Genomic DNA, 14,992 nt, shown 5'->3' on the forward strand with positions numbered 1-14,992 from the left:
GCCTGGGGTTTCCCAAGTCGGGGCCTGGTACTGACACAGCCCCGGTGTGCGCCCTCAGCCTGGGCCATGCCCTCCACCTCCGGAGAGACCTGGCCGGGGGCAGGGACTGACGCACGTGGGGTCTTGCTGTTAGTTCTGGGGAGGGGGGTCCTGACCCTGAGTCTCCTCTCTGGGTCCGCGTCCGCGAGACTGAGGCAGGTAACTCGTCAGCTCCTGAGAAGCAAAGCTGAACACAGTTCCCTGCAATCCACACACAGGCTGACCTTTGCCCGCCCGGCAGATGGGAGGTCGGGATGTCACGGGCTGGTCCCGGTCTGGACTGGCCTGCAGAGAGAGAGGTGTGTGCGCGTGTGTGTGATGGAGGGGAGGCGGTCTGGCCTGCAGAGAGAGGTGTGTGTGTGTTGAGACAGCAGGTGGAGTTTGGTCTGCTGCCAGCTGGCCTCACAGTAGGGAGCATGTCCCGGGTTGGGGGCAGGGGAAGGGGGTAGCTGGGAGGACTGCAGACTTGGCTCTGAGGCCGCAGGGAGGGACAGTGAGTCAGGGAGTGCAGGCGCCTCCAGAAACTGCACAAGGTGGGGCTTGGAGCCTCCCGGAGCCCCCAGAAGGTACGCGGCCCTGACTTCACTCCGTGGGCCCACCTCGGACTTCTGACCTCCAGAACCACTTCCCAAGGGACTGCTCAACGCCCTCGGCCGTGGGCTTGTCACGCAGCCACAGACCATGCATGCGAGTTGCTCTCTCCAATTCAGTCTCTTCCGGGGGGGTTTTCTGAGCACCCTCTGGGGCCGCAAAGAGCTCCTTGTGTGTTAACTCTGGCCCTGAGAGCCAGCGCACCTCCTCCTGAAGGCTCTGAGGAGGGACCCCTCTGCTGCTTGACGAGAGATGTGTGTGTGTGTGTGTGTGTGTGTGTGTGTGTGTGTGTGTGTGTGTGTGTGTGTGTGTGTGTGTGTGTGTGTGTGTGTGTGTGTGTGTGTGTGTGTGTGTGTGTGTGTGTGTGTGTGTGTCGGGGGAGCGGTCTGGCCTGCAGACAGAGAGAGGTGTGTGTGTGGGGGTGTGTGTGTCGGGGGGCGGGGGCGTCTGGCTTGCAGACAGAGAGATGTGTGTGTGTGTGTGTGTGTGTGTCGGGGGGCGGGGGCGTCTGGCCTGCAGACAGAGAAATGTGTGTGTCTGTGTGTCAGGTCGGGGGGCGTCTGTCCTGCAGACAGAGCGGTGTGTGTGTGTGTGTGTGTGTGTGTGTGTGTGTGATGGGGGAGCGGTCTGGCCTGCAGAGAGAGGTGTGTGTGTGTGTGTCGGGGGGGGTGGTCCGGCCTGCAGAGAGAGAGGTGCCTGTGTGTGTGTCCCGCCTGCTGACACATGCAGGTGAGGAACTGACCAAGAGGGAAAAAGAAATGAGGTTGGAGAGCTGATGACCAACAGCGAAGCTTCTTGCTTTATTTCTGTACAAAGAAAAGATGGGTGTAAAGTGGCACCTGGCAGCACCTAGGGGAGACCTTGGGGGTGGCGACCAGCAGCCCACCCCCGCCCCTCCAGGCCTGCTTCGCTGCCAACACCACCATCCACTGTCTCCTGCCCGGCTGCCCAAGGCGTGCACACACAAATACGTGCATGCACTCAGCACTCACACCTACACGTGCACAGACACAGCCACGCCTCCAGCCCCCAGGATGAGAGGAAGCCAGGGGGCAGCGGCAGAGGCTGGCAGGAGGGCAGGAGGCGAGGAGGCCAGACGCTCACCTGCAGACCGTCACAATACAGAAAGGCCAGTGTCAGAGCTGTGCTAGAAAAATAGTGCACTTCATAAAACCCGTGTTTATTAAAAAAACCTATTCAGAAAGTCTGGAAAGCGTAATAAATACCGTAGGGTGGCCGCCCATCTCCAACATAAAATATAAAGCGTGAGCACGCAAGTCCCCTGTAAACACGGACACGGGCTGGGGCGCAAAGTGCTGGGCGTCGGGACGGAGCGCAGGTCCCTTCCCGGGTGGCCTGAGCCCTCAGAAGCTCAGCGCCCCCTCCAAGCTAGAACCCCAGGGCCCTGGAGAGGCGGGGGAAGAGTGCAAATCAGATTCTCCTGCGGGGGCTGGGGAGCCGAGGGGACCCCCCCGGTGGGGGGCGGGGGCGACACCCCAGTGAACACACTGGCTCCATCAGTGCTATGACCGCTCACAGGCCGAGGGCCTTCCAAACAGCGACGGGGGTCTGGGATCGCAGATGGCCTGACCTGGGGACCACGGGAAAGCCCACTCTGCTGCTCTGACACGGGGGTGCAAAGCTTTCACTCCGGGGGCGGGGGGCGAGTCAGGTGTTTCTCTTAAAGTGGGGGGGTGCAGGATGGATAAGACTATAGAGTGGGCACCCCAGAGGGGCCAGCCGGGCGAGAGGCCTGAGATCCAGGGCTGGGCATCTGCGGTTTCTATGAACCAGGGGGTGTCTGGCTCTGTGAGAGGGCAGGGCAGCTGGGTGGCCTGCTGGCGGCCACTCCAGGCGCACACGCCCTGCAAAGCCTGCACTCACACCCCACCTGCCGGTCGGAAGGCCTAGCTGCTGGCCGCTTCACTCAAGACTTCTGCAAGTTCAGCTGAAAACGGGCTCCTGACTTCTCCCGGCGGACTTTCTGCGGAAAGCCTCGTTTCGGAGGAGGGTGAGGGAGGGGGGCGCTGCATGGACAGTCACATCGGCCCGTTCAGCAGAGCCAGGATGAGCCGGGGCGGGGGGTGTCCCTGCAGCCACGCTCGGCTGTGTGCTCCCCCAGGGCAGGTCCGGGGTCCCCGCAGCACTCTGAGAGGTCAGATGGAAGGCTGCAGGCAGAGTCGGCTAGCCGAGCCCGGGGGACGCTCAGAGGACACGCTGACCGCCTCCCAGCGCTGCACCTCCTCCGCCTTCCCTCTCCCTTCACCGTGAGGCTCCAACAAATGAATGACCCTGCCCACATGCCCAGGACAAAGGCACAGGCCCGGGTGGACCGGGCGCCTTCTGTGCAGCTAACAGGATACAAAGGGCCCTCGTCCGTCTCTGGGGGGCAGACCTGTGACCTGGGGGCAACCTGGGGCCGCTCGGGTTTGCCTAAGTGCCCAATAACAGGTCAAACCGTCTGACCTAAGACAAAACTCTTGCGGGTAGAAGTCTCTTGAGCCTCGGGGAAAAAGCGCTTTCTATTGAGAAATACGAGAAATGCCTGAAAGGGTTTTGTGGGAAAACAGGTACACGGATCTGTTCCCACCTTTTCATTCTTTGTGGTTCTGAGGGGAGAAAAAAGCCTCCTGGGATAATTAAAGCTTCAGCAATAGGCTTATATTTTAAGGTCTGCAGACCGTTAGACCTAGCTAGGGAGCTACAGTTTTAGAGTGCGGCCTTCCTTGATTTCGGGGTTGGGTACCAGAGTGAGTGGAGATGGACGGACTTGTAAATCCTGTCTTCTTGGTGAAAACCTGGCTGAGAACAACAGGCGCGCCCTCCCCGCCTGAGAGCAGAGGGCCAGTGCTGCCGGACGACGCCCACTCCTGCGTGCACACGCCCAGCAGAGACATTAAACATCCCTGACGCTGCAGCTGAGGACAGCCCTGTGCGACAGAAACAACACACAGCACAAAAGCGCAGCTCCCACAAACGGCGCCCTGCCCTCTGCAAGCATCCTGGTGCTTCCCTCTGGCCCCGGGCGGGGTGGGGGGCGTGGCAGAGGTCTCCAGGGGAACAGAGAGGCAACCACGCTCGGGGTTCCCGTGGCCACTGCGGCGCTTCCAGAAAAGCGAGAGCCAGCACTCAGGGGAGCCCGGGACCTCTTCCAAGCTCGGGATGGGTGTGGAGCAGCCCTCCCCCAGACCCTGGTCCTCGCACAGGCTTCGGCTGGCTCCTTCCCGGGCGAGGGGACACCAGCGATGCTTGTGAAACGCGGCCACTGGTTCTGGGGTAGCCTCGCCCCCTGCCAGCTCTGCGACAGGAGAGAAGGCAGGGTCTCGGTCCAAGCGGGGGTTGGAGGAGACAAGGGCTCTTTGGATCATTTGGAGGGAGCAGGCGTCTGCCCGCCGGTCACTCAGCCACCAGCACAGGCCGAGTGCAGGGGCCGGGCCCCCGGGGGCACTGCCGTAACCGCCCCGTCCTCGCCGTGACATCCAGGCCGCGTGTGCCAGAGGTGGGACCAGGCTGCTGACTTTATAGCTGCAGGAGGCATCTCTCCACAGAAACACAAGCCATGTGCAAGGCCCACGGGCCAGGAGGAGCCCTGGGTGCTTGGCGCGGTAGGGGGTGCAGGGAGGACTCCATCTGGTTGGTGGGGGCAGAGGGGGCAGGTCGGCCCAGCCGCGTCTGGGGGCTGCGTCCGGGGGTCACCGTCCGATCCTCCTGGGCTGCAGAGAAGGCGCGGGGCTCGGCTACAGCCGCGTGGACGTGAGTCTCTTCATGCCTCGGCGCTGGGCCAGGTTGGATGACAGCACGGGCTCCAGCCGCGGGGCTTGAGGGGCTCTGTTGAGAGCGAAGTAGGTGGCGGCCATGGCTCCCTGCAAACCGAGGGGGAGGCAGGCTCGCTGAGCCTGGGCGGCCGGGAGACCCTCCTTCAGACCCGGACGGGAGCACTCAGACATCGGGATGTTGCTCTGACTGCCGCGTCCGTCCACCCACCGCCACCATAAACTGCGCACTGATGCAGTTCTGCACAGACCCACTGTCCAGTGAACTGGACGGACTCCTTGGGCTCCCACGGAGCACCCGGGTGAGGCCTCCCGACGCCCATCCTGCCAAATCCCTGGGGGTGCCCTCCTGGCAACGGCCGAGCCCATCGGCCTCCAGCTCTGCCTGTTTGGAGGGTTTGGGACCCACTTGGGGGCCAGGGCCGCTCCTGGAGCAGCTCTAACCCCCGGAAGGTCCGGGATGGGTGGCTCCTCGCAGGAGCCCCAGTCCCTGCGTGGCCGGCGCAGCGCACTCCTCCCAGAAGAGGGTCCCACCGGGACGCAGGGCTCCCCGCAGACGGGTGCTGGCCTCACAGGCCCTGACGGGGTGTGGGGCTCTCCGGCCAGGCCGTGATGGGCCAGGCCGCCCGAGGAGCAGGACTGGGCCGCAGTGCCCCATGCCATGACACCAGCAGCGCCGATAAGGCGGGGTCAGCCCCCGCGGGCGACCAGGAGCGCAGGGGCCTCAGCACCCCAGGCTCACAGCCCGTGGGCGGGACCTCCTGTCCCCACCGTGTGGACCCCCGGTCCTCTGGACGCCAGCCGTCTGTCAAGGCTGCAACCCAGGGGCCGGGGCATCACCAGCGGGGTGACCGGCAGCCACTGCCTGGCCGTATGTAGGTTCAATGACACACAGCCGCAGTGGCCCGGAAATGATGGCCGCCCCACAAGGTCAGAAGAGCAAGGCAGTGAGGGCCCGCCTAAGCCAAGGACGAAAGAGGCAGCGTCTCCTTGGGGCAAGGCCTCTAGACTCCCGAGCAGGACGCCCTCGGCCGTCCGCCCGGAGCTCCGCGGGCGGGGCTGCTCTGCGCTCACCCTTCGTCCAGGGCTTCCTGCACGGCCCCCAAGGTCTCGGGATGCCCTAAGCTAAGAGGCCACGCCAGCGGGGGCGTGGTGGTGGGGTGAGCGACCAGGACACGCTGGCTTCAGAGGGGCGGGGAGGGGCAGGGGTCAGCAAACCCCAGCCCGGGGCCAAGCCAGCCACTGCCCGGTGTAAATAAGCCCTTCCTGGAACTCACTGACCACTCAGGTGCCATCACGGTGTTTCTGTGCTGTGACACAGAACTGGGCAGTGACAGCCGTCTGGGGAAGCCGCACTGTGTGCCGTCTGGGGTTTACAGAGGCGCCTGCAGAGCTCAGGTCCAGAGTGGTGGGGCCCTCAGCCTGTCTCTCCTCTCGCCATCTCCGTCTCCTCTCTGTCTCTCTCTCTCACATGTAATGAAGCTGTTCAGAAGCTGCCCCTTCGGCAGAGTTGGTATGTGACTGCAGGTGGGGGGGTACACCTGTCTGCCGCTTCCTGGTTCTGCTCCCGCACCCGTGACCCCGGGGTTAGCCGGGCAGGAAGGCCCCTCCCACCGCTCTGCCGTGGGCACCGGCGGGCGATACCTTCACCAGATGGACGTCCTGTCTGCTGAGCTGGTTTGGGGACAGGTGCTCCCTGTGGACGATCCAGGGGTGTTTGAGGACCTGAACTGCCGTCAGGCGCTGGTGGGGGTCCACGTGCAGCATCTTGGACACGACGTCCTGCGGGGCAGGGGGAGCGAGGGGCGGGGGCAGGAGTGAGGGCTGCCCGGCTCAGGGTGGTCCCCCTCCTCCCTCTCATGGCAAAGCCTAACCACTGTCCTGGGAAGGACTCTGTGCATTTGGGGTCAAACGGTTGCTTTTAGGTTTATAAGAAGATGAATTTTTTTTTTAAAGTTTTAACCATTATCAACGTGGTGGGTCTCTCCAGGTTTATTTATTTTTAATTTATGTGGCTGCGCTGAGTGGCTTGTGGGATTTTAGTTTCCTGATCAGGGACAGAACCCAAGCTCTTGGTTGTGGGAGCATGGAGTCCTAACCACTAGGGAATTCCCACTCGAGAGGTCTGTTGTAGTAAAGATTTCACATCTAAAGAGAAATCAAATGTGGAGATGTTCAATAGTGCATGTAAGTTACTGCAATACGGAGTCAAAATGATAATCTTCCCAAGGAAGGACTATCCTTGGTGCAATAAGGACTATCCCACAGGTGCAAACCAATCACAGTGTCCTCGGTTACATTTTATGACCTGTAATAAAGTATTACTATCCTCACCTCCACACATATTTGGTACAGCATTTGCTGCAAATAACTGCCAACTATGGAATTAGTGGTCTGGTTGCCATTATATGTGTTCAAAGGTTTCATGTTCCATAGAAGTGATTTTCTTCTTTGATTATAAGGTACTAACAACAAAAACTCCTAAAATGGGCTTCAAGACTGAGTTCGTCTTTATACTAACACGTTGTCATACAGGCAAGTGTGTGTACACACAGGTATGGTTACAACTGTGATTTGCGTCTGCATGGAATTCATGAGCCTGTCCTCACACACTAGAAGCACCTACTCCTGTGAGTCATCAGGACTGTCCTTGGGGAAGGGGCTGAATATGACACCCCTGTGTTGTAGGGGAGGATGTGACGTGTCCAGTTGTCCACCATGTGCCCAAGGAAGAGCCCCGAGGAGGATCCGTGGTTTCCACCAGCCTCCTCTCCTGCTCTTGGTGTCACCACCACATTCCGAAACGAAACGAAGTCACTTAAAGTCTCTGCATAGTGTGAAGTGGCATCACTCACCAGAACGCGTGGTCATCAACCACAACGAAGAAATACCGTGCACCCTCGAGCAACTCCTTCTACAGAGAAACCCAAAGCCTTTTTACATTTGCTGACACTAGTCTTGGTAACTTCTTGAGACAAATATCTCCTAGAAGGATTGTTCTTCCCATTTTCAGGTGTAAAAATGAAACGTTGAGAGAACTTTATTGACTTGCTCAAGACCTCAGAGGGACTTCCCTGGTGGTCCAGTGGTTAAGAATCCCCTTTGCAATGCAGGGGACACAGGTTCGATCCCTGGTCAGGAAACTAAGACCCCACCTGCTGCAGAGCAAGTAAGCCCTCGAGATGCGACTGCTGAAGCCCATGTGCTTTGGAGCCTGCACATTGCAACTGGGGAGTCCGTGCACCAGGACAAAACATCCGAGTGCTGAACCGAGACAACACAGCTCAATAAAAAAAACAGACCCTCACAGTAGGGACTTCCCTGACGGCCCAGTAGTTAGACTCCGCACTGTCACTGCCGAGGGCCCCAGTTCGATCCCTGGATGGAGAACTAAGATCCCGCAAGCCAGGTGGCAAAAACCTCACAAAAGCCAAGCCCACTGGCCTAGATGTTTCTGAGAAGGTGACGTTAACATTAGAATCCATCGACTTCTCCATAATGTGGGTGGGCCTCATCCAACCAGCTGAAGGTCTTAAGTGAAAAAAGACTGAAGTCCCCAAGGAAGAGGGGATTCTGCCAGAAGACAGCTTTGGACGAGAGTGGCAACGTCTATGCCTCCCTGAGCCTCCAGGCTTCCAGCCTGCCCTGGAGATTTTGGATTTACCATTACTAGCCTCCACGATTCCATAGAAACAGACGTCCCTCCCTCTGTCTCAGTCTCTCTATGCATACGCACCCTGTTGGTTCTGCGTCCCTGAAGAACTCTAATACACAAGACTACGGAAAATGTGAAAAGGGCTATGAAATATTTTTACGAAAATAATTTTTTTATCTGAAAGGCATACAAAATGTCTGAGTATAAAATATCTATGTTATTTGCATGAAAAGTATCCTCTAGCTTCCTCGGAGATGTTCCCGCAGAATCTCCATCCTGGAGCCATGAGCTCACCTTGGCCGCGTCAGAGATGGAGTCCCAGTTTCCCCCGGAAAGGGCGTACTTTCCACTCCCGATCCTTGCCAAGATGTCCTCGGGGGTGTCATCCGGCCCGTTTGCAAAAGGGGTGAATCTGTGTGATGAGAGATTTGTGGTGATGAGCTTCCATTTCATAACCTATGATAAAGCTCATTGTGCCTCTCTGTTATAAAAACAATCATTGCTTTCTTTCCCATCATGCTCCAAATCCAAGATTCATGGCAAAGCGTAATTTATTTCTTCCTGCTGTGTCTCTTTTCCTCACTCGGCCAGTGCTAAAGGTTGATAGGGAAATGAAGAAAGTTCTGTGGACCCAAAGATGAGCCATTCGGGACCGTTTCTGGCTTCCCTGGTGACAGAGTGGTACAGTGGTTTCCCCAGTGATACGGTTTCCATGGAGACAGTGTGGTATAGTGGATGGGAGCCTGGGATTTGAAGTCTGAGAGACCCATGGTTGATATATTACCAACACTGGGTTTTTTGACAAATTAATGTTTTGAGGCTCAGTTGGAGATGGGCAGCATAATACACTAGCAGCGGTGTGCATAGACACACTTAGAGCGTGAAGAGTCCTTGCGCCATCACTAATGTGGGACAGATGTTTCCTGCCACCCCCTCACATAAACCAGGGCGGTCGGTGTAGCCTTCCTTGGAAAGGAATGACGTGTAATCCTAACAGCACTTCCTTCAGGGGCCGCGCTGTGCTCCTAGTTATGTATTGCAAAGCGAGCACCAGAAGGGTCACCAAGCGTGGCACCAGGAAGAGACGGCAGGCCACCCAGGCTCCCTCTCTGTCACCGGCTCACTGGGAAGGGCGTCACCGAGGCCACACAGAAAGCAGGCCACCCCCGGTCACTCCCGAGAGGCTGTCTTCTCCATTTTGCCCCAGTAAAGAGGGCTGGATGACCTAGACGTCTCACCTGCCCCTCCACCCAAGTATTTAGTGAAGTGTAAACCGCTGGGCGCTGGGGGATCCTACAATTCCAGACCTTCCTGGCTGGAAGGAGCCTTCAAGGCCACACAGTGTCCTCCTCTCAGTCAAAAGTGAGGGCAGTGAGGGGTTCAGGTCAGGATTCACCCCGAGCAGAGCTAGTGAGGGCGAATCTGTGAGCTGGAGCCCGGGGCCGCCTGCCGGCTTCAGGACCCTGCAACTTCCTGGCTTGAGATTTCTAAGCAAAGATGTGACCTTTCCAGAGGGCGCGTGGTCCAGAGGCGAGTGGCCTGTGGTCTGAGGCTTGGGGTTTTGTGGGTGAGCTGAGCGCTGCAGCGCCAGCTCCCTAATTCCGGAGACACCCTTGAACGACAGGCAGCACTCAACTTCCTGCCCCAGCTCTCTGACCACCCACCAGGGCTGGGCCTGAGCTCCCGGCCCCACCCGGGCTGCGTTACCCTGCCAGCATGGTGTAGAGCAGGACCCCGAGGCTCCAGATGTCACACGCCGCGTCATAGCCCTGCCGCTTCAGGACCTGCAGGGAGAGCAGACGTGGGTCAGCGCTGGGCAGGGAAGTTCAAGTTCAAAGCATGTTGCTGCGATGGGCCCATAAGGCCGGTGGAGGTGGGTGGAGATAGGAGGTGGGGTAAGGGGGTGGGTATGGGGGTGGACATGGTGGGGTATGGAGGGTGGGGTATGGGGGGTGGGGATGGGGGTGGAGATGGGGGTGAAGAGGGGGGGTGGGGTATGAGGGGTGGGGATGGGGGTGGGGATGGGGGTGAAGAGGGGGGTGGGGTATGAGGGGTGGGGATGGGGGTGAAGATAGGGGGTGGGGTATGGTGGGTGGGGTAAGGGGGTGGGTATGGGGGTGAACATGGTGGGGTATGGAGGGTGGGGTATGGGGGGTGGCGATGGGGGTGAAGAGGGGGGGTGGGATATGAGGGCTGGGGATGGCGGTGGGGTATGAGGGGTGGGAATGGGGGTGGGGATGGGGGTGGGGATGGGGGTGGGGATGAGGGGTGGGGATGGGGGTGGGGTATGGAGGGTGGGGTGTGGGGGTGGAGATGGGGGTTGGGACATGGGGTGGGGGTGGGGGAAGTCTTCAGTGAGACCATCCTGTACTACTGCGAAGCCAATCACAGTTTCCCACAGTAGGATTCCCCCAAGACCAGCGCACACAGGGAGCCCTGGCTCTTGATGACAGATGGAAAAGGAAACATTTAACTTTGGAGGAAGAAGAGTTTGGGGAGCTCCCTGGTGGCCTCGTGGTTAGGATTCCGGGCTTTCACTGTGGTGGCCTGGATTCAATTCCTGGTTGGGGAACGGAGATCTTGCCAGTCACATGTGTGGGGGAAAAAGGCAGAATTATTTTTAGTGTAGTAACCCAGGTGGTGCTAGTGGTAAAGAACCTGCCTGCCAACGCAGGAGACATAAGAGATGCAGATCAATCCCTGGGTCGGGAAGATCCCCTGGAGAAGGAAATGGCAACCCCTCCAGTGTTCTTGCCTGGAGACTCCCATGGATGGAGGAGGCAGGTGGGCTGCAGTCCATGGGGTCGCAAGAGTTGGACATAACTGAAGTTCGTCATTCAGTTGCTTAGTCACATCTGATTGTTTGTGACCCCATGGACTGCAGCATGCCAGGCTTCCCTGTCCTTCACCATCTTCACCACCAGCAAGTTGGAGCTCGCTCAAACTCTTGTCCATCGAGTCAGTGATGCCATCCAACTATCCCATCCTCTGCCGTTCCCTTCTCCTCCTGTCCTCAATCTTTCCCAGCATCAGGGTCTTTTCCAATGAGTTGGCTCTTCACATCAGGTGGTCAAAGTATTAAAGCTTCAGCTGCAGCATCAGTCCTTCCAAATGAATATTCAGGATTGATTTCCTTTAGGACTGACTGATTGGATCTCCTTGTAGTCCAAGGGACTCTGAAGAGTCTTCTCCAACGCTATAGTTTGAAAGCATCAGTTCTTTGGTGCTCAGCCTTCTTTATGGTCCAACTCTCATATCTGTACACAACTACTGGAAAAAGCAGAGCTTTGACTAGATGGACATTTGTCAGCAAAGTAATGTCTCTGCCTTTAATATGCTGTCTAGGTTTTGATTTAGCTCACAAAATATACTCAGCACGACATCCCCACCTTCCCCACTTCTAGGTGTGGCTGAGTGGTATTAGATGCACTCACGTTGCTCGGCAGCCGTCACCACCTTCCCTTCACAGAACTCATTTTGTCTTGAAAAACTGAAACTGTCCCCAGGGAACAGCTCCCCACTCCCCTCCCCCCAGCCCCTGGGAGCTACCCTTTTACTTTCTGTCTCTATGAGTGTGGTGACTGTAGGTCCCTCATATAAGAGTAACCATATAATTGTGTTTTTCTTTCTGACGTATCACACCTTTAACACAGTGTCCTCAGGGTCCATCCCTGCTGTGACCTGGGACAGGATTTCCATCCTTTTTCCTTAGCCTCTCAGTCATGTCTGAGTCTTTTGAGCCCCATGGACTGTAGCCCACCAGGCTCCTCTGTCTACGGGATTTTCCAGGCAAGAATCCTGGAGTGGGTTGCCAATTGCCTTCTCCAGAGGACCTTCCCGACCCAGGGATGGAACCCGAGTCTCTTGTATCTCCTGCGTTGGCAGGCACGTTCTTTACCACTAGCACCACCTGGGAAGCCCTCCCTCCTTTTAAAGGCTGACTAATATCCCACTCAATCATTCTTCCATCAGTGGACACTTGGGTTGTTTCCACCTTCTGGCTGCTGTGAATAACGCTGCTGTCAACACGGCAGACAGATTTCCATTCCTACTTTTGCTTTCAACCCTTTTGGGTTTAGACCCAGAAGTGGAATTGCTTGGTCACTGGGAAAGTCTGTTTGATTTTCTGAGGACTAGTTAGGATGGGAGAATTTTCATGGGTCCCAGGATCACCCACTTCAGAGGAGCAATCCTCTGCTATGCTCACAGTTGAGAATAACAGTAAAGAGCACAGATGCTCCTGGAAGCGGCAGGTCATTGGATTTATGCTGAACGTGGAGTCAGGAGAGCTGTGTAGTTTCCTTAGACGCAAGGGCCGGGTTCTCTGTACTTGGGGCACAGTGCCTCCAGCACCATAGGGAGGTCACCGAGGTGTGTGAACGCGCCCAGGGGTCGGTGTTCAAGCTCTTCTCATCTCCACTAGCTGAGTATTTTCAACGTCCCTTCCACGCATGGAGCCTGTTTTTTTGTTCTGTATCTCTGAAATGTAGCTAATAGTATCTACCCCATGCATTCTATATGGCATATGAGGATTAAAGCAAAAAAATATCGGTAAAGTGCTTGGTAAATGGTAAAGTAATAGATCAGTGTAAGGTAGTCACTAAAACCATTAATATTATTAGCATTGATCAAATAAGGCAGCAATGTTGATCAAATAGAACCAGGTTGTTTTTAAAGGGGACACAGGTATCAATAGATTGGTGTAAGGTAGTCTATAATCACTAAAACCATTAATATTATCATTAGCGTCAATCAAATAAGGCAGCAATGTTGATCAAATAGAAGCAGATTGTTTTTAAAGGGGCCGCAGGTATCATCTGGACAGTCTAATACCAGCCCCACGGCCCAGCCCCAGCTCTGCGCCCATCCATATCCCGGCAGGCACGCAGACATCCTCCTCGGGGACCACTGCCCGGGGTCAGCTTGCGGACCCTGCCTGCACAGGCTCTCGGACAGTTCACAGCTGACCACTAGGTGTCAGCATGGCTCTCTTAGGATGCGCAGTACCCGCCCGCGCGCCCGCTAGGAGCGCTCTGGGGCAGCTTCACCCGCAACCAGAAGGATCCACGTGTGACCGAGGTTTGTTTCCATTCCTGACGCTCCCCCCACCCCCGCCCCCCAGCATCGTCAGCCTCCTCTACTCTAGTCCTGCTCTCGCCAGCGTCCCTGGTTTGGCTGTTTCCTAAAAAGCAAGAAGCTGGATTTGTCTTCACAAACGCATCAGGGACTCCAGGACCTAAGGGGCACGACCCCTGGCAGCGCAGAAAGGGGGAAATGTGCTTTTAAGATGCACTGCGGTGGTTCTCTGAGGCCCTGAGACGAGGGCGGAGGATCCACGCGGGTTCTCATCCGTAAATCTCTGCAGAACCATGATGTTCGATCCCACGCCCCGAGGCGCGCCTGTCGTGGAAGACAGTCTGGAGCGGGAATTCTGGCACAAGGTCTGTGCACACACACGCACGCTCTCCCGGTGCAGCTGTGGGTGGATTTCTGATCCCAGGTGAGGAGAGACCACCGTGTTACTTCTCAGTCTGCGTGCTCAGTTGCTTCAGCCGTGTCCAACTCTTGGCGACCCCATGGACTGTAGCCTGCCGGGCTCCTCCGTCCATGGGATTCTCCAGGTGAGAACCCTGGAGTGGGTTGCCATTTCCTCCTCCAGGGGATCTTCCAGACCCAGCGATGGAACCCAAGTCTTCTATGTCTTCTGCATGGGCAGGTGGGTTCTTTACCACTGGGGCCACCTGGGAAGCCCATTTCTCACCTCAAGTGCTAACAAGTGAGCAGATTCAGTTGAAATCGTCTATGGCACAATGACAATTCTACGTTACAGATTTTACAAATAGGAAATAAAAATGTTAAAATGGCCGTGTCTAAGCACGATCAGCGGCTGACCCAACAGAGACCAAAGCTTCCCTTTCCTGCCCGCTGGTGTTCCTGCCCACTCCAGCGCCCCACATGGGCGGCTGCTCTGGCAGCGGGAGAGGGCCGACCCCCACTGGCCCAGTGGTCCTCTCACCTCCGGGGCCACGAAGTTGGCTGTGTAGCAGGGGGTCATAAGCAACCCGTTCTCGGCTCGCAGCTGCTTGGCAAACCCGAAGTCACAGATGCGGATGGATTCGGGGTTCCCGGACTCGTCCATGTACAGAATATTGCTTGGCTTCAGGTCTCGGTGAACAACCTGGAAAAGCAGGCAGGAGGAGTCACGCCTAACTCGGGGGGCTCGGGATGGAGCAGGGACGAGAAGCTGGGGGGATGCCCTCACGAGATAAGGGCTCAATTGCAGCCGTTTACTCTGGGTGGGTCTGGCGGCAGGAAGCCATTGGCTGGGACGCTATGAACTCTGAGAGTCCTTCCCCTTCTCTTTCTCTTACACCGATGCTCAAAACCGAGGACCAACCAACCGCCCTAGCCCCTCGGATGGCGAGTGTCTGGATGAATAAATAAGTAGGCCGCTGTCCAGGGTCAGGGAGGCCCCCGGGGCCATCACTCGGGGACGCCGCTGGTGCTCTGGAACGTGGATTTCTGAGGATAAAGGCCGGCTGTGTGCGGCCACGTTCCAGTGCGGGCAGGTGCCGGGCACCCCAGCAGGTGTGCAGACAAGTAGCCTCTGTCCTGTGCTCACGGCCAGGGGACAGAAACCTGAGACTGCGTCTGTGCCCAGGGAGCGGCCGGGCGCTCTGAGCACCAGGGACAGAGCCAGCGACACCTCAAAGCGCAGAGGCTGTTCAGCTATTTAGGGCACAAAGCGGCTTCTTCTGAAGGGGACAGAGGCCCATTGTGAGAACGCGTGGCGTGCCCACACCCCATGTGGAGCCCACGTGTCTCCATTGTCCTGCTCACGCCCAGAGAGAGGACAGGGGAGGCAGATGAAAAATGGCCTCAGCAGGCGGTGGCAGAGCTTCAGAGGCTGTGAGGCTGGGAGACAAAAGACCCC

At 57.3% G+C, this 14,992-nt stretch overlaps 1 protein-coding gene across 10 annotated transcripts in view; it reads right to left on the reverse strand.

The window, feature by feature from the left end:
- Window positions 1-1,406: 1,406 nt before the first annotated feature.
- The window catches only part of RPS6KA2 (ribosomal protein S6 kinase A2), a 330,001-nt gene continuing 316,415 nt past the window's right edge, over window positions 1,407-14,992 (reverse strand). For all 10 annotated transcript variants that reach the window (XM_081530720.1, XM_081530724.1, XM_081530723.1 and 7 more), the window contains 5 exons: window positions 14,075-14,236; window positions 9,766-9,842; window positions 8,353-8,470; window positions 6,048-6,185; window positions 1,407-4,493 (listed from right to left, as the gene is read on the reverse strand). In XM_081530720.1, coding sequence (XP_081386846.1) covers window positions 4,368-4,493; window positions 6,048-6,185; window positions 8,353-8,470; window positions 9,766-9,842; window positions 14,075-14,236 — 621 coding nt within the window. In that variant the 3' untranslated portion in view covers window positions 1,407-4,367. The remainder of the gene's footprint in view (window positions 4,494-6,047; window positions 6,186-8,352; window positions 8,471-9,765; window positions 9,843-14,074; window positions 14,237-14,992) is intronic.

The sequence above is a fragment of the Giraffa tippelskirchi genome, chromosome 9, assembly GCF_054371585.1.
Source record: "Giraffa tippelskirchi isolate mGirTip1 chromosome 9, T2T-mGirTip1v1.2.pri, whole genome shotgun sequence".
Classification (NCBI taxonomy): domain Eukaryota; kingdom Metazoa; phylum Chordata; class Mammalia; order Artiodactyla; family Giraffidae; genus Giraffa; species Giraffa tippelskirchi.